The sequence below is a fragment of the Harpia harpyja genome, chromosome 7 (assembly GCF_026419915.1).
Source record: "Harpia harpyja isolate bHarHar1 chromosome 7, bHarHar1 primary haplotype, whole genome shotgun sequence".
NCBI classification, from domain to species: domain Eukaryota; kingdom Metazoa; phylum Chordata; class Aves; order Accipitriformes; family Accipitridae; genus Harpia; species Harpia harpyja.
Window position 1 is genome coordinate 29,814,562 of NC_068946.1, and position 25,251 is coordinate 29,839,812.

Genomic DNA, 25,251 nt, shown 5'->3' on the forward strand with positions numbered 1-25,251 from the left:
TTTTTGTTGTGTTTTTTTTTTTTTTAAAAAAGCTAGGCTGAATGCATGTGTGTTATTTATAAATTGGTTACGTCTGGAAATCTTCAAGTTTCATGATGCATCATTAGACAAAGAAATTAGCTACATAAAAATTTACAACAGGGACATACAAATAAATACAAAACCTTTCAGAGAGCCACAGTTTTGTTGATGCTTTAAGGAAAGTAATGAACTAGTTAAAGTGTCTAAGTCTTTATAGATGAACTCAAGGAAAGGTACACATCATAGAACCAAGCGTCGAATACAGTAGCCTATCTCAGCAGCTTTAACATCTCCTGAAGCAAAAATAACTTGACACTTTCGCCAGTGTATGCTGCCCAAAGCAGATTCCCACAGCATTTCGGACTACATCCAACCTTACGGAAAAGAAAAAGCAAGATGAATACCTAAATTAGATTTTCAGAAATCTGCTTGTTATGCTTAAGTACGTATTTTGATAATATTCATATCTAAGGCAGGCAAACTACAGAAACCCTCTCGCATGATGCATTCACATGCGACGTCATCACAGAGCACACTGAAACCAAAAATCAAGGACCACTGCATGAAAGCTGACAGTAGAATGGGTCAAACTATAAACCAGCTGATCTTCCAAAGCTATCCAGGATTATTAGTATTCTCTGTATTTAATGAACTTCAATTTTGATCACTTATGTTTCAAGGGGAAAATGCAAACAAAGCAAGGTTTATGCTAACAATGATATTTCATATGATAAAAAAAATAAAATCTGGGTCTGGCAAATTCCCAAAGATTACCTGTAGTACCAGTTTCATGGCTGTGTATCTTGTTTTGCAGTTGCAGATCTGCTTTGGGGCGATACAGCTGCTAACAATCCACTTACTATTTCTCGTCTTATTTCACCAACAATAGATTCCTTGATCTGAAAGGGATTAGCCAAAGTTTTAAGGTCAGTAAGTTATATAACCAATGGATAAAACTAAATGATATTGCAGATACGTTTGACATTATCGACACATGAAAACACACACCACCAAAAAGTCAACTTTCAAAAAATGCAAATGGAAAAACATAAGAGAGTTTCTCTTGGAAAAATAACTGTAAGTAATTTTAAAGTTCTTGCAAATCGTATAAATGCAACCCAAACTAGTTTTATTTTTCCAGCTGGTAAATATATCTATGTTTTACACTTAGGATAACTGGTTTTATATTAAAAAAAATACATTTCAACTATGCAAAGTTCTGAAAATAGCATTTCAGGATATATACATCAAAAACACCCCAAATGCACTGCTTTTTGACATTAGTTGTCATCTCTTGACAAGGAAGGCAGGACCAATCTGCCTCACAAATGGATTACACAGTAGGAAAGGTCCAACTCCATGAACGTGAGCTGCTGTTTTCATATAAATCAAAAGGAGACAAATCCTAATTACATACATTCAGCAGCAAAGACAGAGAACTTCAACAGTTACTCACGTCATCAGTTGACCACTGGGATATGATCTATGCCAGCAAAGACTAATTTTCACAGGATTGTGACAAAGCATTTTCCCATTAAGTTTTACATAAAACACAGGAGTTACTACTAGCAGGCACCTGAGTGTGGCTGAGGCTAGAGCAAAGGAAGAGCAGAACACTGATGGCTACAGCAGAGGAAACAAAGGAGAAAAGGAGGCAAAACACAGTTCTACAATAACATATTATGCCGGAAAGGAGCAGAGCATGACAAAGAAAAATAATACGGGCTGCTCGCAAGTATGAGAAATCTTTGGCACCAACTCATTTTTCGGATGGTCTTCAGGAAGGACTAACAAGTCAGATGCAGTTCCAAGGACAGGGGAGGACAACGATGGTAAGAGAGTGCAGGGCGGTAAGAGCCAGAGCCCGGCCACTGGGGTCACTCACAGAAGCACCCATCAGCCCAGTCAAGCAATACAGTTTTCTTTTTCTTCTAATTCTCCCCTTTTCCTGGTGCGTCAAAAGGATTAAGCAACAACGTCAGAACGGTGGCAGCAGCATTAGCAACAGGTTATTTATCCCTTGTTCTCATTGGCAAACAATTCAATCCCTAAACCATTAGTGGCAAAGTTCCTCATTTCATTACTACTTTGCATCAAGCAGAAATTCAGAGACCATAATATTATTGGGAAACAGGTTTCCAGTTGGATTGCTTGCTGATTAACTGACAAAAGAAAAGCCAGTGTGTAACAAGACCTGGTTTACCGATGGCCACAAGTCCTGAGGATGTCTATGCTGATGCACACACAGATGTACAAAGTTTTAGGACCACTGTCAATGCAGTAAGGGCTTTGGAATTTAGAAATGCAGGCACAGGGAAACGTGCCACACAGCACCCCGGCTGTCTGGCAGGCCACTGTCGTAAGAGAGGCCCACGCTGCTCTCTCTGCTTTTCTTTTTCAGTATCACACGGGGTGGGTCTGCGAGCATGCTACAAAACAGTCATTCTGTGCCCTTCTCTCGATGGATAGACAAAAGTAAACCTCACTTTCCAAAGAAAACTGATAGAAGTTTCCCAAATTAGCAAGTAAAGGGCCCAGTATGACAGAGTCTTGTGGCAAAGTGAAGACTGGAAGGGAAGCGGCTCCTGTTCTATTCTCAGCTCTTCCAACAACTTCTGGCTTGACCTTTGTGGATCAATTGAGCCCTCTGCTTTTCACCTTCCTGCCCAGACAACAACAAAGCCACCCTCTGCTGCTTCTTTTCACTGCCACTGCTTCCTCCCTCCTTTCCAGACTCATCAAGGTCATTCCTGCGTGGCAAGCACAGCATCGATTCCTGCAGTGATTCAGTCCCATGCATGTGTCACAAAAATGGCCAGTGTTTGCCTTTTTCATTACGAATTATTTAGGGCAAGGTGCACCTTCCATTTGCTCTGCAGAAGGCACAGCCTGCTGCCAAGGCTTCCTCCATACAAAAGAGAGAAAGCAGTCAATGAATACTCCACCAGTATTTTTAGCAGCTGAATGAAAAATTGATCATTTGAAAGAGGAGAGAACCCCACTCATTTATGGTACATATACTACTACATTGGTACAACACTAATATTCAATATTGCATTAATAACACAGTACCACATTCATAGTTTTACTACAGTAAACCAGTGATCTTTCTTCCTATGAAAGAATTACCATTACTGTAATTTTACGTTGCTGCTAAATAATGAACTGATTGAGAATGAAATGTGCCACAATGGCAATTCTGGAGATAGGTGTTCTTCACCTATGGATGGCAAATGGGCATGAGGCTTTTCACAGTCCTCACGCTCCTGATCTGATACACGTTTTCTATAATTAAAAGAATTATTTTCTACTCTGTTTTCTTCTTGTGCCACTTCTTCGCAGCAGCAGCTGGTGAGTTTTTATGCTCAAGATAGTAAGATGAGGAAGCCAATGCCTGCACAAGGGAAGTATGAACAACCAACAGACATTTTTGATTGATGCTGAGCTAACATGAATTTGAATGGAAAACGGAAAAAGGAAGATTGTCTATCAGACCATCTCTCTGTCCCATAAAGACACATTACCCCCTCTTAAAACAGATGTTGACAGGAAAATCATACATTTCCTTGAAGTATAACTTCCTTAAATGTCATTTACAATGGAGAACTGTTAGCAAAAACAAAACCTGCATTGTTCTTAAGCAGAAGCTTTTTAAACTATCACATCTTTTAAGCTGCAGAAGAGCAGAGTGAGAGGGCCTGGTGGCACTCCTAGTGACACTGTGACCTACGAGTCAAGCAGTAAGTGCTTCATGTGATACTCCAGTGGAGGTCAGGCTGTATTTTCATGAAAACAAGAGGGCCAGTGTTTGGCGTTTTAACATTTCACGTTGTTGAATATTTTTCCGTGGGAGTTAGTCCATTAATGCTAAAAGTTAACACCATGGGTTTCTTTAATGCCAGCAAATAGTTACAGGTCAAAGCTCACATGCATTACAACCCACCCAGACATATTCTGAAACACTGCCTGACTTTTCTTTCCCCAACACAAGGTCACACAGCTACAGAGAATGGGAGGAACAAGCAAGGGTTTAACATTTGTGAGTGCATATATCAAGAATGCATCCTAGCAGATTTCTTTCTTTTGACAATGAAACTGGAATTCCTTTGCTAACAGGAGGGCTACTTAAGGAAGACACGTTTCAATTTATGCTCCGTTTTAGCTCTTATGAAATATAAAAGATATTCCTGACCAGTATTTAATAGCATATTCTGGCTCTGCGAAAACTACCAGGTGCTTCGAGCCAATGCATCTTCACTCTGACCTGCAAAACTTCTCATGCTGAGAATCTGAGCCGATTCAAAACAGGCTGCCAATGAAGTTAAACTGAAGGACAATCTCTCTGTGTGCTCAAACATTTATGAAGTGAGTCAAGCTCAGTCATTTGCTGACTACTCATCTTTGAATAGTAGCCTCTCAGTTCAGTGTGGATTCTTTCAGCATTACAATGTCTTCAGTGCCACACAACCCAAAGAACAATCTCTTTGCAAAGAGTACACATCTTTATTTGCTATCAATTAATGAAGTTAAAAAGCAACTTTCACACAGGCTAACCTCAGAGAAAATATTGACTGAAATAACTCTGTACTTTGACTCCAGCTCCCTTTATTGTCTCTGCTGCTTTTACAGTACATTTGAATTACAGCGCTTTCCTTCCTCTCAGTTTCCCCTTTAGCAACCCTCCACCATGATACCACTCCTCTGACATGCAGGTTTTTACAGAAGGGCTAGATACAAATGCAATATCCTGGCTTCACTTCAGAATCAGCAGCAAAGTGCAAGGCGTCATAAATATCTAATGTGCAAGTCTTCTCTGAGCATTAGGCAAGGAACCCCTTTAAAAAGGCACGAAAGGAAAAAAAATGGACCAGAAAGAGAGAGAATTTGGGATGCCTGGGAGCATTTTATGACATCTCCAAATCAAGGCCTCTCCCAAGACTCCTTCTAACTTTACTCTAGCAACGTTAGAGAAGATGGCAGCAGGAGAGTGGCAGAGGAGGAAGACATTTAAAAAATGAATGCTTGCCCCCCTGCCTCGTTCATTCCTTTGCTTTCAAAGTAGAGGTGTAAAGTTGTAGCATCACCAGCTCCACTGTAAAGATCAGTGATGGCCAGAAAGTGTTCAGCTCCTAATGCAGAGCACAGTAACGAAGAGGTCATCGGTCTGGTGGTTCCTCACCACAAGCTGACTGCGGTACCCTTCCTTCCACAGGATAATGCCACTTTCCATAACTCATCCCACTGACTCTAATGGGGCTACTGATGGGGCAAAGCACTATTCAGCATCCTGAGGCTACTTACTGAAAGCTGGTCTCCATTTACCTCACTGCCAAACTTCATCCTCTTTTAACAACAGCAGTTGACTGCTGGTTAATGCTTGTGACTATGCATTATTCTTCACACTTTCAGCTCTAGTTATTCATGGAGTTACCCAAAAGTAAACAAAGTAAGTATCTTCACTTGCTTCCAGCCATCATCTCCTATAAGAACACTCCTTAGTAATGCTCTACTGCTTCACAATCTCACTGTGCAAGTGTAAAATGCCTACGCGTAGCAAAGCCCACAGTGAGTCAGCCAAGAAAACATCTCCACCTTGCAGAGACAGACACAGCAGTCTTGTGGTCAGACGATGAGTAAAAGGATACCTTATGGTCTAGTACACTCTGCCTCTTTCTGCACTGAGAGAAGAGGGGTGAAGGTGTGGCAAAAGACTCCTCTGGGATCACAGCTCCTGTTTCATCATGAGATAAGCAGCCTGCCTCCCATCTGCGTTAAAGACAAAGCTAAGGCAAAGCTGGTTCCAGTTATTCACAGCCTCAACGCAAGCAGACCTGGATGGTACCGCAGCATTACAGCCTGGCCCGTTGTACATTCCTGAGCATGACACCTCTCCTGGCCTTTCAAGTGGTTTATGGCAGAGCCTTACAAAAGCTTCAAGGGATGAGTTAAAGGCTAAGGGTCCAATGACCCTCAGCTAAAGGCTAAGCGATCCCTCTCCAGTGAAGGAGAGGGAATAAAACCCACAGGTTCTCAGTCCCCGTTTCTCTATTCACAGCAGAGAGCTCACTCCACTTTTTCACGGACGCTGCTTTTGATAACAAGAAGTTTCTTTTGCTTCCTTTTCCCATTTGTACTACTTGCCATAAGGCTTCCTGTCATGCCACTGGCAAACAAAACATACAGTTTTAGTCCTGTTTTTTAACCTGGCCCACAGGAAAAATAACCAGGCACCCTTTACATTTATTGACTGCAAATAAAACTAGTCCAACAGCATTGGTCCAACATCAGTCTTAAAGTCTGAAATAACTTCTCATCTGACTTCAGCTTGCTTCGCTTACACTTCTACAGTCCTTAGTGGTTTGGGGTAGAGGGACTGCAAAAGTATTTTTAACATTTACTATGGAGTTGTTTCAGAAACAGTATTTCATCAATCAAATTAACTCTGACCTGGCATTTTAGCAAGCAAACATGACAGAGAAATTGTCACTTGGGAATCTGAAATACTGCTGCTTAACCAAGTAGTAGAGATGGCAAATTCTCTCTCACCAAGACTTATAGTAGCAACTAGCTGTTAATTTACATGCTAACCACTATCACTGAAAAAACATCTACTGCTTTGCACTAGAATACAACTGTGGCTTGAACATCTAGTGACAAGCTCTGAGCCTTCAGAAATAGTACAGTAACAGTATGGCGCCTTGGCTTGAGAGGGAAGAGAAAACCCCAGTGGCCAAGAGTTACAGATAGCCTGTCTTTAGGTTTCAGTAAACACTGTTCAAACAGCCTAGATCTCAGCCCCTCCCTCCTCACCTCCCGTATGACTTGCTGAAGCTCCTCCTGCTCCACAGTTTTGTGGATTTCATCAACTGAAGGCATGAGAGGCACTTTTTCAAGTTTGTGCTCCACCTCTGGCTTGGAGTCTGCAAGCTCCTCAGAGCTTTCCATCTGCTGTCCAGCACCTGCTCTCACTGGGGGAGTTGGTGTTAATGCAACAGAGGCTCGGTATAACTTCTTGCTTTGACTCTTAGACTTTCCTGTTAGTTCAGAGGATCCAACAGTAGCTTTTCTACCTGCGTGACCAGAGCACACTGAAGAGGAATCAGAGTTTCCATGGGAGAATACGGACTCTGTGCCCTCTGCTGGGAGAGTTTCCAGTCCAAGATCTCCCAGTCCTAAACCCAGTTCAGACTTCAGAAATGACTGCTCTCGAATAAGTTCAGAGACCTAAGGATTCAGAAAAGAAACAGTCCTGAATAAGCACATAAAAAGTCACATACAGACACAACTATGCTTTCTTGTTATTTATTCACTCACTTACTCATTCCCTCCATGTAACAAATACAGCTATAAAATAAATATATGCTTTGCCTTTATGACTGCAACAAAGAGGATCATAAAAAGGAATGGGCTTTTTTGGAAGCCAACATAAATATGAATTGTGGCAGTTCCCCAAGCCACTGACTTTTGCAATACGGACGCATCCTGCCAGAGCCATTGACAGAGACACACGTAAAGGCTTGATTTTGTTTTTCTTTGCTAAAACAATTCAAGTTTGTTCTTTCCTTTCTGCAGTCTTTGAAGTACTTGTTTTCAGTAGCATAAAATGCGCAGAAAAATAAGAAATAGTTTTCCCTAGAAAACTCACCATGTAGTCATTGTATCAACTAAATGCAAACAACATCTCACTTCTACATATTCCTCTTAAAAACAAACAAGACTTCACAGCTACTTACACCTATGGTTAACTTTGCTTAAGGGAAAACGCAGCTGTTCTCAACAGAACTACTCAAGTGAATAAAGTATTTCCAAGATTATGTGTCAAATGAATCTCCTGCAACCTTTTTTTAAGAAATCCCTTCCTGGTTCTTTTTCTTAGCAAAAAAAATACACCACACAACAATTACTTACTGGTTCAATGACATTCAATGGAGAAGGGCATGATAGATTATCAGCACTTCTGCTTCCATACATACCCTGAAAAATTAAGTCAAATTAATGCTTTGAGGATTTTTTTATAGCTGTCAGAAGCTAATATATAAACATGCCATGTCTCAGACAACTTTCTGTTAAAAGCAGAAACTTGGAAACAGGAAGCAAAGCTGGTTGGAGAAAGTTTATTTCAGTCATTTTTAAAGCTGGCCCTCTTCTAGAAAAGGATTTACAAATAAAAAGGTATTTATATGGTTCAAAGAATGCAAGTTTGGCTTGGGATCACAGTAATACCATATTTTCCTGTTCTTGAGTTTCAGTTTTTTTCCCATGACAAAATACTGAAGAGGAAGATGTGGCCTATGCCTGTGCTGCTTCTACAGAAGAGGATTGGCTAAGAAAGAGGAATGAAACCCAGGAAGAACATATGATACTTTTCATCTGTGCTTCTTTTGTTTGGCTGATGACAGAACTGCAGCAGAAAAAAAGAGGAAGTGTCTTCCACTGAGTGAAAAAGAAGAGAAAGTATATCGCCATGCCACCAATAAATATATGCAAGTGTTTCTTTCATCCCCTCCCTCTTGTGCTTGTGGGGAGCGTTTGTGGGAGCAGAGCTTCTCCCACTGTTTGGCGGGGAGCCACATGTTCATCTGAAGGAGCTACAAAAGGCAATGGAGGAAAAAACTGAAGATGACAACTGGATTTTCCTGGTTTTTGGTTCCATGGATTGGCAAAGCTAGAGGGGAAGCACACCCCATTTCTTGGGAGAGAAACACCATGCATTTCTTGTCTCTCTGCCCTCATTTCACAAGTAAGAAAATTAGTGTAGGGAAGCTCCAGAAAGACCATCACCATCCCCCAAGGATTTTAGACATGAGCGCTACCTACCAAAACTGTGAGAATTCAGGGTCATGACGAGGAAAAAGAAGAAAGCACTGACAGAAGAGGTCTAAAATCTCAGACTTAAAACCCCAGAAGATATGTATTGATACATATTAACACCAAGAAAGTCCTTCTATTCACACAACTTTTCCCCAAGACGAAACACTGACTGAAAATAATGAAATATGGCCCTTGATAATACATACGACATCATTAGATTCCCCAGATACCATTCCACTTTAAGAGTTTTAACAGTTATGAGTTATTACGATTGTACTGAGAAAATATATAATGTTGTTGCAAAAGTAATACTTACTACATGTGTCTGAGGTCTGTAAGGTGAAGACATGTGCAGACTTCTCAGCTGGTCTTCCAAAGCGAGTAGGCGTTCTTCTAACTGCATCTCTAACTCCTGTAGCTCCATGCGGACAGACTTCCTCAAGCTCTGTAGCTGATCAGCTTCATATCTATACCAAGTCCATCACAAAAAGAACAAGGGCAGTCACTGCACTCAGGTGCACACCACAAAGGGGGGACTGAGCAGGATAGTCCCATGAGTAAAGGACTTCATACAAGGGAATTCAAAGTGGAACACAGAGAATTCCTCTTTCGTGGAAAAATTAGCTGAACGCCTAGGTGGAACAAAACTCTTTCTCCATTTATAGAAAATATATATCACTTCATGAAGAAAAGCAAACAACATAGTGTATCACAGAAATTTCTCCAAAAATTTTAGCTTTAAATTAAATGCTTAAATATGCGCAAGCAGAAGAAACTGTCATTTACAGATAAGTCTAATCAAATCCAGTTTAAAACCAGTAGCAACAAAAATCACAGAGCAACGCGGTAATCGCATATTACTTCTCCTGTGTGGTTCTAGGTTCCCAAGCAGTTGCGGCTACATTTTGGCCAGGACACCGTTGTCTAAGAAGGGCAACTGATTTCAAACATGTTTACTTTTAAAGTGATTAGTCAAGAGCTGATTCAACTAAAGTAAACATATATATAAACAGTTTTGAAAATTGTTCCAGATCAGCTTGCTGCTGCAACTCATGGTGAGCAGAAACACACAGAGCCAGAATATGAATGCCATTTGTAGCCTGCCCAGTGGCCACTGTAAGTCGGAAAAGCATCTGAATGCTACAATGTTCATTCTTTATTTACATCTACAAAGATGGGGTGAGGGTGTGGGGAATCTAAAAATCTTTAAGGCTTTTTCCCCGCCAATATCCTATGTTCAAGTATCCTATGGTAAAAGTCCTTAAAATCTACAGCTGTAAAATCACTTTGGAGAAAGGATAAAGAAAAAAAATCACCAATTAATGAAAAATAGGGATTAGAAGAAACAAAGAGAAAAAAACTCTAGAATGAAGAAGTATAAGGAAGGAAGTAAACAAGTTTTTGGCAAAAACTCAGCTCCAACACTGTTCAAATTGAAACTAATAGATTTCTTGCTCTGATTTCAGGGGCAGCGACACACTTCCTGAAGTGCCAGAGTATTTTCTCTTTTGTTTTTTTAAAAGATCATTTTACCTTTCTTCTTCTGTCATGTGCTGATAAACTGTTGTCTGTTGACGTAACATAGTCAATTCCAAATCCATCATTTGGGTTCTGAATAAATTTAGATTTCGCCTTACCACTTGTAGCTCCTGGAAAGTATTCTAGGGGGAAGAAAAAAAAAAAGATAATAAAAAGATAATAATGCATTACATGGAAAAATTGAATTAAAATAAGTCTGGATCCTATAACCACATTTGCCCAGATGTACCCTTTGAGTCAAGCAGAACCTCAGCAACTTCACTATACTACAGAGGCTGCATGTTGTGAACTCACAATAATTCAAGAAAACAACATTTTTAGATGTATCATACAAGCAAACACATGAAAGTATTTCCATGTATTTAGATTAATTCCTTTTTAATGTTATTTCCAGGATGGAGTAATCTGTTACCTCTTGAGAGTAAAGATAGGGAGCTGCCCAAAGTTAGCACAGTCTGTGGCACATTTAGGATGTTTCTTTGTACTTTATTTTGGCTAAGTACCACTATGTGAACAGGGTAACTTACTTCGTAGAGAGGTAGAATGGATGATCTCTGAGTACTGTAACCAGTGGCAGCTGAAAGATCCTGACCCCTCATCACTGGGTACTAGGGAAGAAACAAACAATTTGAAATGGGAAAGTCAACAATCTCCTTTATGAACTTATCTTCTCAAACACACAGATACTCTGACAGCAGCCACTGTTAAAACACAACCTTTCTGGTATTGTGATTTCTGCTATCTATGTAAATATTGTATCAGGAAAAGGAAACCTTACAAAATGGCAGCGCCAGCTCTTAACTGAAGTATGTGCATCAAATCTCTGTAATGCAAATGTGATGCAGGTGAAAAACCAAATTAATCCTGTCTGACACAGTAAGTAGGAATAAAAGCTAAGTTTTTCTGCACCAGGCATTTTATGCCTGAAAACTCAGTAGTCTCAATTGCCTTAGCTAACGATAAAAACAGAACTGAGCAAATTAAACTATGTGCCATTTTCAACTCATGATTACAGTCACATTTGTTGTGGGGTTTTGCGCTGTTCTTAGTTTGGGGTTTTTTTGTTGATTTTGGTTTTTAATCTCACTACATTGCCTACATCCAAAGACCCCTGTATGCTAACGATCTCTCATGAAAACGAGATTGTTGAAGAATTTCTATTTGCATGTTGCATCAACATATGGAGCAACCAGATAAAATTCAGGGGCTGTTACATGTAGAGACATGGCACAACAAAGAACAGTGGAAACAGCAAAAACATTTACCTTTTCAAACGTGAAAAAGACAGCTTGTCCAATATAATTTTGAAAGAATTCAAAGGACTATTGACACGCCATGGAAAATTTGAAGCATGTCCATTCATCCAGAGGAGTTTTGCTCAAACATGATCACATCAAGGGGATGTTTTGTTTTTCCTCTCCCAGTTTTCTCTGTTCCCTGTTCTACCAGGAATTTATCTACTCCTCTTTATTCCTCCCTAAAATCAGAATCATATATTTGAAACACCTCAACTTTTTCTTTAGCTGCTGAGTATGCTGTGTGCCGAACTTGATCTTGGCTGTAGGAAAAAGCAGCACCAGGGAATACATTTTTATTCAAACTTCTGCAATGAGAAGGACCAAGCCCCCAAAATGGAACTAGTCTAGACAAAATACACTGGAAGTAGAACAAGTGGGCTAGGAGATGTTATTATCCTCTCCAATACTAATTTTTTTTTTTTTAATTGAACCAGCTTGAGCATGAGTTCTGGACGTAATACAGAGGTTTCTTCTTCAGTAGGTTTAGTTAGCATGCTATATGTGGTAAAAGTACTGTAGCACACTGTATGTAACCTTACACAAATCAAGGCTGCAACTGGTACACTCGAGGGAATTTAACAAAAAAGGTTAAATTCTGCAAATGCTTACTCCCAGGCACACCATCCACTACCTTGAGCAATGGCTGACTTAAAACACAGTTGACCGCAGCTTTCCACTGCAGAGCTGGTCACACCACCAAAGCTCACTCCGAGAAGCAGGGCCTAAAAAAGCCCATTACAGCCTACAACCTGCAATATGGTGCAGGCAGGCACATGTTTGTTCTTGGTTAAAAGCCAAAGAAATTGTTAAAGCTCTACAACTGAATAGTCTTCATGTATTCATATATAAACAAGCAGAGTCTGCAACTGCTCTGCCCACGTAGCCTTCTGCAGCAGCTGGCAGGCTCCTAAGTTGGATCACCACCTAAAAGAACAGCAGTATAGGGATGGCAGAGGAGGAACAGCTGGCAATCAGGAGGGAGAGAGCAGAAGGTGTGGCAGAAACTGGTAAAAAAAAACGTGCTTGCATTTTAAAGCATTTCTTCTCTGAGTGATGAGATGGACAAAATTTCACATGCTCTGACAAAACTGGTTCTTAATAAATGACTGATGACGTCAGGAACATGTTGACTAGCTCCAGAGTTGAAAGTGCAAAAGATTGGCATGAAACAGCAGAGAAACATATAAGGATCAATCATCACTGACATCACTAGTGAAGCCATGCGACTTGCAATGCAAAAAATACATTTTTATCAGTTCGATGGGAAGTATGTCAAAGAGAAGAAGAGAGGTCAAAGGACAGTCAATATGTATTTTCAAATCTAAAGCTAATGACTATCACCTTAAAATAATAGCTGATAAAGAGTACACTGCTCTTCCCTCCCACCCAAGAATATCCATAAAAGTAAAAAAAAATAAAACCACAAAACTAACACATCAATCTGGGTCAACTGCAACAAGAAAAAATCAAATGCAAAAACAGTGGAGCACTGGAGACATGATAATTTACCACTTTAAAAAGATGTTCCTAAAACAGTAGCAAATCAAACTTGCACAAAATGTCATTTTCTCCTGATCTGTTGCGCTATGCAAAGGAATATTCAAGTTAACATCTTGGTTTTGTAAGGATAAAATAAGGAGCCACTTTGCCCAGGGGCAAAATTTGGCTTCCTCTTACCTGTGAGAGGTTCTGCAGAGAGTTTCTAATGTCGTGTAGGACCCTGCGCAGCTGCATCTCCACGGTGGAGGGCGAGTTGACGGCATGAGGGCGATGAGGATATCCAGCATGCCTTGGAGAGAAGGGACAGCTGAAGGGGGAAAGCAAGGCGCTGAAGGAAGAGCCGGAGATGCTTGGGATGCTGTGGGTGCTCAGCGTCCTCACATGCTCGCAGAGCGGTCTGTCCTGCCACTCAGTGGGGAGGGAGTGGAGGGAACACGTTGACTGGGACATGTGTGCCGGTGTGTGCAGCAGGCAGCTCTGTACCCTGGTGGGACTGGGCTCCTCAGACAGCCTGTTGGGCCCAGTCTGGGGCACTTCTTTTTTGGAGGACGAAGGTGCAATGAACAACGTGGATTTGCACACCGGCTGGCCGGCAGCTGCCTCACCCTCACTTTTGTCATTCTCAGACATCGCTTTCTCATCTTCCTCCACACATGTGTACTTGTAGGTGAAAGAAGGAGGACTGCACAGAGTCTCTTTTCCTGGAGTTAACTGGACATTCACAGAGGACACCACTTTCACTGGATTCAGCAATGCAGTTGGGAGAGACTGAGACCGCCTTAGAGGATAGCCCGATTCAGCAAACCAGAGTCTCTGCTTCCTCAAGAGATCTTTCGACTTAAGCAGAGTGCGTCCAGACCTGGAATCAGATGTGCTGACAATCCTCATCTCGGCTCTTTGCAAGGCCACGTGAACCCTGTCCACGGATGATGGGGAGGAACCGCCACCTTTCAGAGACTCCATCGACTTGAGGATATGATGTGTGTGGTACTGAGGAAACTCAAACACACTGCCTTCCTCCAGCAGGTCCAATTCTTTTCGCTCACTGGAAATGTCTTCCTCTTTAGAGCTGACCTCTCCTTGCACTGCCTCTGATACATGAGATGACTTGCTTTCTCCTCCTTGATTTTGTTCAGTTTCATAGTCAATAAATTTTCTATCTTTGCTCCCTCTGTTCTCAGAAGGTGACCCTACCTTTCGTCTCTCTACTTGCGAGACAATATCCTCTTCATCATCGTCATCGTCATCATCCTCCTCATCATCTTCTTCCTCCTCCTCAAACTTATTGAAACAGGGCAGTTCCTTGCCTATCAGTGTCTTCTGTTCCTCACTATGCGACGTCACGGTTGTCTCGCTGTCACAGCTGTCAGCACTGCTTCCCATGCCCTGCAAAGACTCCTGAACCTAGGAAAGATAGGAGCCAGCAAAGAGGTGAACATACTGGAGACTCAGCTACTGCCTTCTCAGGAGGCGGGCTAAGAGTCCAAGTCCATATTCATTGGGCATTGTGGTGGGGAGCAGAAAGAATAATGCAGTTAGTGTGCAAGCAAAACAGTAAAGGAGAACAAAGAAACCATAGTATCAGATAGGTTAGAAGCATATTGAAGTATGGCACCAAAAGGAACTTTAAAAAAAAAAGGCAAACTATTCACACATTTCTTTGATTTGACAAGAAACTCTATTGCCAGAAGAATAGAAGTGTCAGCAAAGTAAAATAGTAACATGAGTAAAATGCTAGTATTTTAGGTAGCGATGACAAAGGGATAGCAGGGTGGCAGTACATGGCATCTTCCATATATAAAGGTTCACAGTCAGTGCTGAAATGAAGGGTGGTGTTAGGGAATACATACAGAGAAGTGAGGAGAACTGCAGACCGTAGTGAAATTAGTGTCATAGGACAACACTAAGAATGGGAAAACCAGCCTGCCCATATACTTGGCCTGTTTTAAGTCACAGAATTGTTTGAGACTACGAATCTAACATTAGGCTGCTAATCTCTATTGAAGACTGCATCCAGTACTATTACGCCCATACTTCCTTCCTTTCTCCTAATACTTCTTCCCCTTTTCATTCTAAGTCACAGTTTAAAACAGAGCACATGTATGAGGGAGCTGCTAATTTAATAGGTGACAAATGACAGGAAAAGCATCTATGAGAAAGGAAAAAAAAAAAAAAAAAGAGATCTATGGATTGCAAAGCATATTTCTTAGGCTGGCCCGATTGACTGGTATATTTACAAATGAACAAGACATTTTCGTAAGAGTATGTGGTATAAAGTACAGTCTTGGAAGTTTACCATAGTTGATGCATGAACTGGAAATTTAGAGAAGCTTTTCCCATCTCTAATTTCCGCAGCTCTCACTGCCATTAGGATATTAACTATTAGTTCCTTCTAGGGAGATTACTTAGGGTGTATGTCAGGCAATACTTCCTTGTCCAACCATCTAGAAGATTTCAGTTATAAAGGTCATCTTTGCAAGTCCATACTTAACATTGCACTCACTGGCAAAGGCACAAATTAGTATGAAAGACTGTGCAGGCTCAGATACTGTTCAAGTCAAAGGTATTAAAAGAACAAAAGATGTAATGTCTAGGTGAAATTAGGTGTGCTACATGTGTGCATACCTGTGTCTCTAATCATCCATCACATTGTTCACTTACAAGTCAGGCAAGCAAAACTTGAAGAGTTTGGATGGAGAATTCTTCTAGCTTCCTTAGTAATATGAAATTCCCCTGCGTAACACCTCATCTCAATGCCAAAATCTCCCTTAGAAATCTTTATTTTGGGTGTCAGGTATGAAAGACAATACGGTTCCAGTTTTTGAGTTTTCTCCTGAGTATCAGAGGAATGCTATGGCTGCTAGAGTCAATTATTTAACAGTAGATGGCACTAACTTACCATACTTTTAAGAAACAATATACACCCCTCTGTATCCCCTCCATCTTTTCACAGGTTCTCTTCACTAGCAGCCAAGTTCTCATTTCCCTTAATCTCATCATTCACCCGTATTTTCTGAATTCAGCTCAGCACTTGGCCTGAATAAAGCAGTGAAGGTGGCAGAAGAGAGCCTAGCAACTCCATGGCACAAATCTCGTGCAGACTCAATACCTCTTTTCAAAACAGCATAATAGAAAGCAGAAAAATCTCATCCCTTTACAGCCAACACAAATAAACTCCACCAGCCTTCCAGTGAAGGGGGCACTTAGTTGCAATGTGCTTTTTAATGGACTCTTAACCAGGTTGAAACCAATATAAAGATCAGGAGTGAGCAACTCTAATCTGAGTCACCTCCTAACATGCCTGTCAACTTCAGTGCAGTCCCAGTTTAGTAGAGAGCAGACCCAGTATCTCGGACTATTATGCTCATTACAGGCACTCAGGCTCATGATTTCCTTTATTCACTCTCCTGCTCTTGGAAAGTGTAAGCTGATGTTTAAGGGAGACACAAAGACCAGCACTGTCTTGGCTACTTTTGGTATTCAGTTGAAAAACTACTAAACTGGAAAGCACAGAATACCAGTACCAAAAGGGAAAAGCAACGTTGATGGATGGGCAGGGTGGGAATCTCTTCCTAGTAAGTGCCAAACAGCTTTTAAAATGTTTGGTGTGCCACAAGGAAAAAAACGTACAATACCATTTAAAAAAGGTTCAGCAGCTGCAAGCCACAGAAATGAAATTACTGGTGATACCGACACCCACCTTTGTATTCCTCCCGACTGTGGTTTAGGTCCCAGACAGCTAACCAATGGCCTTGAGGCCGGGATCCAACTCAAGAGTTTTCTCTGGCTGATTGGCAGGCCAACCAAATCATGGCTATTACTGTGCGAATGTTTTAGGAGAGGCAAGAGAACACCTCTCCTAAATATCAGGTACGACGCTGAGCAAATGTGTTTATTGGGCAGACACCTAAATACCATGCTGGAACAAAAGCCTCTCCTAAGACATGCAGTCTCTGGTCAGTATCACAGCAAGTTCTGGGACCGAGATCAAAAGAACTGGAACAAGAAAGAGCATGGGAGCTCAAGATTGACTAAACATTAGTATACCTTCACAGTAAAGTTAGTATGAAATTGTTTTCACTTTCTGTCAGCTGCTAACTGAAAAAAAAAAAAAAAAAAGAAAAATATGCAAAAAAAAAAAAAAAGAAAGACTGAGGAGGTAAAAATGATACAAGATATGAAATTACCAGAAAAAAAGCTATAATCTTTCATAACCTTAATCTCTACCCACTGCAGTCATGAGAGGAATGGACTATGACTCTGAAGCATCAGTCAGTGAGAGAAGATACACCAGAAACAGCAAACAGGACATACTTAACTTAGAGTTAATTCCAGGCCCACGAATACCCTGATTATCCTACCAGAAAGGCTTTCAAATTTTAACACAGTTCTGTAAGGGACTCAGCAGGTCCAGCTCTGAAAATGAGAAGTTTTATAGGATCTAGGCTGATGGTCAAACAGCAGTCAAACATCAACATCCCTCCTGCCCTCCCCAGGTCCCTACTGTCCCACAATAATCAATAATATTTCAACCACAGCATGGGAACCTTACCTGAAGCTGATTAAATGGAGAACAATCTGTGGAGGAGTCCTCAGCAAAGCCACTGCTGTCAGAGTGCTGACTCGCAGTCCGTAACAGCTGATCTGTTTAAAACAAGCAAAACCCAACCATAATTACTTTACAAATCACAACCTTTCAAGCCCAATCACATTCAACACACGCTCTCCTTTTACATCAAAGTAACATTAAGGGGATAACGCAATTCCTTTTCAAGTTCCACTTTGAACAATACAGAAAACCAGTTTGTTTCTTTCAAGCAAAACCTCTTCTCGTGCAAAGCCCTACTTGTGCACCTTCAAGCAGCAGTAGAAGAGGAACCACTTTTTACATTTTTCTTTCCTGTACTGTGGAAAAAACCCCACTCTGCAGATGTTGCCACTGCTGGACTTTTCCTTCCACAAAACTCAATCACTGGTTAATTCACATGCAGGCAGTGGAACAGTTGCTTTTGTATTGACACGTACAGATTCGCCACCCCTCCTGATCATGGATACAAAGGAGATCACTTGTCTCCTGCCAGCCTACACCACCCCACACACCCGGAGGAGCAGAGAGGGCGATGCACAGGACTTGGGAGAACTGCTACAGACGGTCCTCCACTGGTTTAGCGGACAAATACAAAACATCTCTGACACATCAATGGGCAATCTGCCAAAGCACATTCCCAGCGCTCCTTTTATACATGAAAGATAAGATCCTCCTGCTTGTTCCTTTCTACTTACATTAGGTAAGTGTTAAAATAGCCTAAAGAGACTCTAAAATCCTCTGGTGCAAGCCCTATAGCCACAAAGCTGCTTTTCAAGGAGACGTCAGTAGCTCTGCAGTACAGTATTGCATGTATATTGTTCCCTACTAGACAGAGGAGGCACTCACCAGGTATGGGGTTTACCTTACAGCACCGTAAACATTTTGCTTAGCCAGATGGCAGCCTGGGTAACAACCATATCTCACCTCTAGTTCTCAGCAGAAGAGTAAAAGCTTGGAGATGGGATGAGACCACAGTGGCCTGTAGCCCCCAGACAGCTGCCGCCTCCTCCTTGCCCTGGGGCAAGAGCTCCCTGCTGTCTTCTCGGAGGCTCAATGCAGAATTTTGCCCCACATTCTTTCAACCACTTAACTGTCATCATACAATTAATCCCAGTTCACAGCTCAATGCATTGGAATGCATTATGAAAACTGTTTTGAAACTGTTGGATATTCAGAACTAATTTTTTTTAGTATTACTTTGGATGAACATTTCACTAACGCAGAAATAAAAGCCTGCACAGGCCCAGGAGTTTGTGACCAGGAGAGGCAAACTGCCCATTAAATTTCTGTATCAGCGATTTCACACAGCTTTTAGGGAGTGCCTTTCAAATTGTGCTGCTGTTCTGTTATCATGGTAGCCACAATATCCTGCAATGATAAACAACTTTTCTACCTCAAGACAGACATCCCCACCCAGCTCCCAGTAAAGACAATGGAAACCACTTCCCTGAGAACTGGACTAGCTCTTATTAACTGCCCGATACAATTAATACAGCTGAAAGAGCATGCCATGAATAGGTTGCCACTACAACTGAGGCTGGTGGGAGCTGCCACCTCCTCCAAGATGAATAGTTACCTGCTTTGGCCTCGTCTCTGTCTCTCTTCCTATTTGGTGAATTTCAATTTAAAAGGAAGAAGCACTACTGGTGAAAGCCTTAGCCACAGGGGAGAGATTCCAACTAGTTCAGATAAAGCAATTCACCACTGCGTGTGCTGGCACCTGGTTTCACGTGCATGAAGTTTATTACTGCTCAAGAAAAATATTGACCTGCTCTTCTATTTCCTTCTTAGCCAATATTTCCTTTTCAGCTAGAAAAAAAAATTACATACATATATTTATATATGTCTCCTCAAATCAATTCTTGGTCTCCTCAGAGACATAGTACTAAAGTAAAAATCAGTGGTTTAGATCATTTTCTATAGCATTTGTTATTTATGCACATGCTTTGACAGCCTTACATGACAGATACTGCCAGTCAAGCAATCAGTCTAGAGCAGAGGCACTCATACCTGCCTCATCATCTTTATCCATGGCAAGAGACTAGCACAGCATGAACAGATTCAAACTGCCTTGATTCCATCTAAGGAGACATCCCCTTAATACAGTCATCCCTTGCTTTCTGTGTTGGAGAGCTGCTAGGATTCTTTTTTCGAACGTTTTAAAGCAAATCAGAGAAAACATTTTAAGTATGAGTCATCTTCTACCATACCCTATTCCCGACTCTTGCAAGTTCTCAGAGTCTCCACTATACCACTATCATGTAAATCCAGTAAAAACTTTTAAACTACAGGAATCTCTACTACTTCAGTAGTGAAATGACAAGGTTTGGCTCTGTAAAGACTGGAAATACCAACTATGACATTAGGATGTACTGATACATAATGGTATCCACCATCCTTGTCTACTACTGATCCAGATGTACAACCTGCTCTATGGCACCTGGATGTCCCTCAGATTCGAGCAGACAAGGGGAAAGCATGAAAACATTTTTTAAAAAAGCTAGAGAGTTACTTTCAGGTCTTGATTAAAATGCCTCCAGGCAATGGAGAGTCTTAACAGAAGGAAGTTGTGATTAGATATGGCTCCCCTCTCTTCACTTTGAATGCAGAAAACTCAGTACCAAAGACTGGGTTGTAGGGGCTAACCTAGGATCACCCCTTGCCCTGCGTACCCCCACGCAGGCAACTGTACTTTCCACAAAAAGGTCACTGCACGATGCCAACCCCGCAGCCCAAAGCTATATTATCCACACTACATAGAGGAAATCTTCTGAACTAGCGGGAGAAGGCCAGAGGCAGCATAATAAGGAAAGTGTGGGAAAAAGAACCAGCCAAGATGAACAAAACCAGAAGGAACAATCAAACTCACATCCCAGTTAAACAGAGCACAAATGAAAATGTCCTGTGGATTATTATTTTAAGCTGTATAAAAACCCCAAAATATGTTTAGGCACTGAATACATGCCAAAGAAATGTGGGTATTCAGAAATATATCAAATAAGATGACAAAGTTCTAAACACGAACAAATGATGAAGAAACAAGTCTCTGGTTTACAAAACATGAGAGCACAGATTTATCAGAGAATCACTATCAAATAATGGAATAATTCACCTATTGTAAAATAATATTCAGTTACCAACGGACTGTCAGTCTCACCAATCAAAACAGTCCCATCAGGTACTTGTCTTACACCTTCTGCATCACTTGACTGCTCACACAGAAGTGGAGGAGAAATACATGGAAACTGACTGTGAAGCTCTAGTAACATCTATGTTTCTTGTACCTGCAATATTGGCAAAGCTCTAATGTGCTTTGTATTTCATGAGATTATTAATAAATTGACATTCCCAATTTAGCTATAAAGTATTCCTTTACGGGATTAAATATCTGCTGCCCCTTTTTCCCATATGTATCGCACCCTGCACCCCAACACTGCCAAAACCAGCCCAGTAAGGAGTCCTGCTGCAGAAACTCCTCAGAGTCCCTGGGGATTTCCGAGCTTCTGGACAGATAAGCACAGACTCCCACAAATACTAAATCTGTTCCAAATGTTTTCTTCTCACTCCCCCATCTCCAATCTCCTGTGGAGCTGCACCCACAGAGAGCTATAAATACAATAATATATTAAGGACAGAAAGTGCTGATGATGTGCTTTCTTCACTTTCAAGAACTGAATTTTTGAAATTAATCACTGCTTTTGACTATCAGTGTCAGATGCTTTAAAAGAAACACGTTTGTCGCTATTCAAAATTTCATAGAGCCACTGATGTCAGCAACCAGACACTCACAAATTACAATGCCTCGAGAATACTTTGTTCTCTACGTGTTGTACCTATATTTGTCTCGTTTGTTGGGCAGTTTTGCAATGGAAGGTGCTGCTGTATAAATATGTCAGGAAGAATTTTGTTTTCCAACTAACAAACCTTCCTTCCAGATAACTTCACAATAAGTTTTTTTTATAGTGGACATTTAGCAGCACTGTATGTTTACAGTACAAAGCAACTGAAGCTTTTCATTTTTCTCTACTGCATTCCTGAAAAAACCCCACATGCACAAAAATACATCTACATTTGAGGTTTGCAACAACAAAGAACAGAATGCCGGTTTTGGGCATAATGGATAAACTAGTTCAGTTCAGTACCATGTGGAAGACATAGCCTAAAAAATACATCAAGCTAGTCAATACAATCTTTGTATCCCCTATAAAGTGTTTAACAAAGACAGTACTATAGCAAAGCAATCATTTTCAAGCCACTTTGAAAATCTAAGCTTACCACTTATAAACAAAGCTAATCTGAAATGAGAAACATGCTTTAATGGGGACTCTAAGCAGCAGTAGACTCAGTGTTGTTCAAGCATATCTTAAGTCTCCAGACTATTTCAGTAGGAAAGAGAATCTCCTTTTTTTTTTTAATTCAAATACTTCACATCTTATTATAGGCCCTCTTAGAATGCCTTACAATCTGTTGTAAATTTCAGAGAAAGCATCCATAGCCCTCTATGTAGATGTAAAATGACACTGCAAGGTTTATAACAGCCTGTACTGAACAGCACTAACCCTGCTAATAGACACAGAAGCACCCCTATCTGAAAAAAAAAAAAGTACAAATGTATTCCTTCAGGAGAAGTGTTCATCTGGAACAATTTTTTTGTTTATGGGTGCTTATGTACAGGAGAGCCAACACCACCGAAAGAGGTTGGCCTGTATGAGGATCATCAGCTGAAATCACATTGCAACAGAAGACCGGTGCTTGAATTTCATGCTAATCCCACCTCAAGAGATTGCTAGCGAGAGTGACATTTCACATTCAGACACAATGGCCAGCATTTTTAATAAGTGACCATTAACGCTGGATGCCTTCAAACTTGGTGAGCACCTGATCTCTGAGAAAACAGGCCTCTACGTTATCCCATGTTGGACAACTTACAAAGAAAATTGACTACTGTTTTTTAACATTTTGGGTAAGTTCTCCACCAAATGCTCTCTTTCTTGGCAATCTTACTGAAACCCATATAGAACAAAGTCCTAAGCTTTCCACATCTTCCAGGTGAAACAAAATGTTGGTCTCAGACTAACTTTTAGCAAACATGCAGGCTTATCATCAGCATTGACATCCTTGTTAGGTAAGTCATAGAAAACTCTAGGCAATACTTGCATGCTAACAAAGTGTCATCGCTAATCTATGCCAAATGTATTCAGAAATGGGTGGGATATACTAGCTGGGAAACATGAGCCAGCATGCCCCACTTCTGCCATACTGAAGACCCATTGCTAGAGCTGCTGGTACCTTTCAGCAGGTACACACAGGACCTCCTGACTTTTCTTTTTTTTCTTTGCATGGAGGAAGAAGAGGGTAAGATAGCTGCTGGGAACAGAAAACACAAAATCAGCATTTCAGAAGATGAAAAAAATTAATTTTTCTCCTCCCTGACTGCAGCTCCTGGTTCCTTAAGTTGCTTTTCTCTGAAAAGCTCTTTCTGAAACTGCTGAGGCCAGGCGAACAAGAGACCTGACCTGTAAAGAGTACATCTCTTTACATGTAATCACATAAAGCATGTAATCATGAACTTTAAAATACAGCCAAGGGAGAAATGCTGGGAACAGTTAGAGATGCAGTTTCTGGTTGTCCTTCTTGGTGACCTATGTTTGTAACAGAAGATGACTAGCGAGCGCAATGCTGTGCTGTGCAAAACACTGCTGAACTAGTAGCATAAGCTATCCCTAATAACCAGGCATTAACCTTCAGCGCTTAGTCCAGAGCATTCTCAAACATGTTAATGCAATTCAGCTGACAGTTCACAAGACTGTCAGTTCATTAGTGAAAAGGCAAATAAGATGATCGCTGTTTCTTAAGACAGGTTTTTCTGCTTCTCTTTAATATCTAGAGATGCTAGTCATGTGTCACCAAAAAACTGCATCGCAGCTAAGCATCTCACTAAATCCAACAAGCTCTATTTCTTCTTTAATTACACGTAACAGCTAGAGAACGGACTTCGCTTGCCAATGTTCGGCAGAGTAACAATCACAAAATGAACTTAAAGATCAGCTTTGTCCCTCTCCCAAGCCATAAAATACATAAATAAGAATTTGAGATGTAAGCACAAACCAAGTGAGCCACAAGAGCCAGTGCACAGTTTCCCATGTGAAGGACTACGATTTCCCTGCGGGTGCAGAGACACTAGTCTTCTGTGCAGCCAGCTTGCAGACGGAGCAGTAGTGCATAGGAAAAAGCTGGATGTATCATGCAATTTAGGTTTAAAACAATATAATTTTAGTTTAAATGGGTATCTTAAATTACAGGATCTGCCAGCGAAAAAAAAAATCCCACACAATCTGAATTAACATTTCAGTCCCTCTGAGCTATCAATTGTACAAAAGTGAAAACAGCCAGTGAGGTTATAGGGCTGTTGTCTTGCCTGTAATTTGATTGCCACTTTGCAGTAATGTTCTGTGATTTAGCTGAAGAAGGAACCCACATCTTTTTTTATTTCTAAAGAGGAAAGAAACTTCAGAAGTATTAAACATCTGAATCAGCATTTCAGAGAGGGAAGGACACTCAGGAGACTGCTGTCTCCCGGGAGCTGAAGTCTACTCACCTTTCCTTGACTTGGTCACTGCCAGCTGGTGAGAAGCCGGAACATGTGGTAGATCCCCCTCTGTACTCTGGATCTATTGGGAAAAAGAATATTTTGTCAGGCCAACTGGAATATACTCCTGTCCTGAAGAATGCCCAAGCTACACACACTGCACATGCAGGCATTTTTTCTGTTGCTTTTTTTATCTTCTCCATCCAACAGCCTATAACAATTGAGGGGGCAAATCGTATCTCCTTGAACCAACATATTATTTCATAAGGTATTGAGCAATGCTCCTGTAGGAGAGCAGTGATCCTTAGGACAGCACCTCCCACTCACAGCACAAGGCTCTCCTCTGGTTACGTTCCTTGTGCAAAAGACCTGGAAGTCACATCCTGTGACAACACTGCGAGTTCTCAGTTCCTCTTTGACAAAAGACTAAAATAACTGTGAAAACACCTTTGACCACCTTTACACTACTGTCTTTTCCATTCAGCACTCTTGGCCCCTCATTTGAATATAAAGAACAAGCAAAATACATTTAGAAAAATATATCAAGAGGTCAGCACATAAGGATTGTCATCTGCTGCCCTACCAACTATTTCCCAAAAGCCACCAATCCTCCAGAAGGACCCAGACCCTGCCAGAACCTACTCCAGACTTCACCACGCCACTACTCACGGAAATACTTCTTGTGTCTTCCAGTAAAAAATGGAAGATAATGTATTCAGAGCCATGCAGATTTCAACTGGGATACTTAAAACTACATGAAAATTAATCCAATTACTTAATCACCTCGTGAAACACAGCCTTATTAAGAAAGCAGTTCTCAGACAACTGTTCAAACAATGAAAATAATATGCCTAAAATCTCAACAGGGAGGCCTTTCTTTAGTTCAAAACCTAAAAAATGTTTTC

At 41.0% G+C, this 25,251-nt stretch overlaps 1 protein-coding gene across 1 annotated transcript in view; it reads right to left on the reverse strand.

Moving 5' to 3' along the window:
• ITPRID2 (ITPR interacting domain containing 2) overlaps nt 1-25,251 on the reverse strand; it is a 42,059-nt gene continuing 16,808 nt past the window's right edge. The window contains exons 10-19 of the mRNA XM_052791206.1: nt 24,356-24,428; nt 17,722-17,813; nt 13,347-14,573; nt 10,899-10,979; nt 10,366-10,493; nt 9,149-9,299; nt 7,930-7,995; nt 6,832-7,245; nt 796-920; nt 1-395 (exon numbers count right to left, since the gene is read on the reverse strand). Coding sequence (XP_052647166.1) covers nt 810-920; nt 6,832-7,245; nt 7,930-7,995; nt 9,149-9,299; nt 10,366-10,493; nt 10,899-10,979; nt 13,347-14,573; nt 17,722-17,813; nt 24,356-24,428 — 2,343 coding nt within the window. The 3' untranslated portion in view covers nt 1-395; nt 796-809. The remainder of the gene's footprint in view (nt 396-795; nt 921-6,831; nt 7,246-7,929; nt 7,996-9,148; nt 9,300-10,365; nt 10,494-10,898; nt 10,980-13,346; nt 14,574-17,721; nt 17,814-24,355; nt 24,429-25,251) is intronic.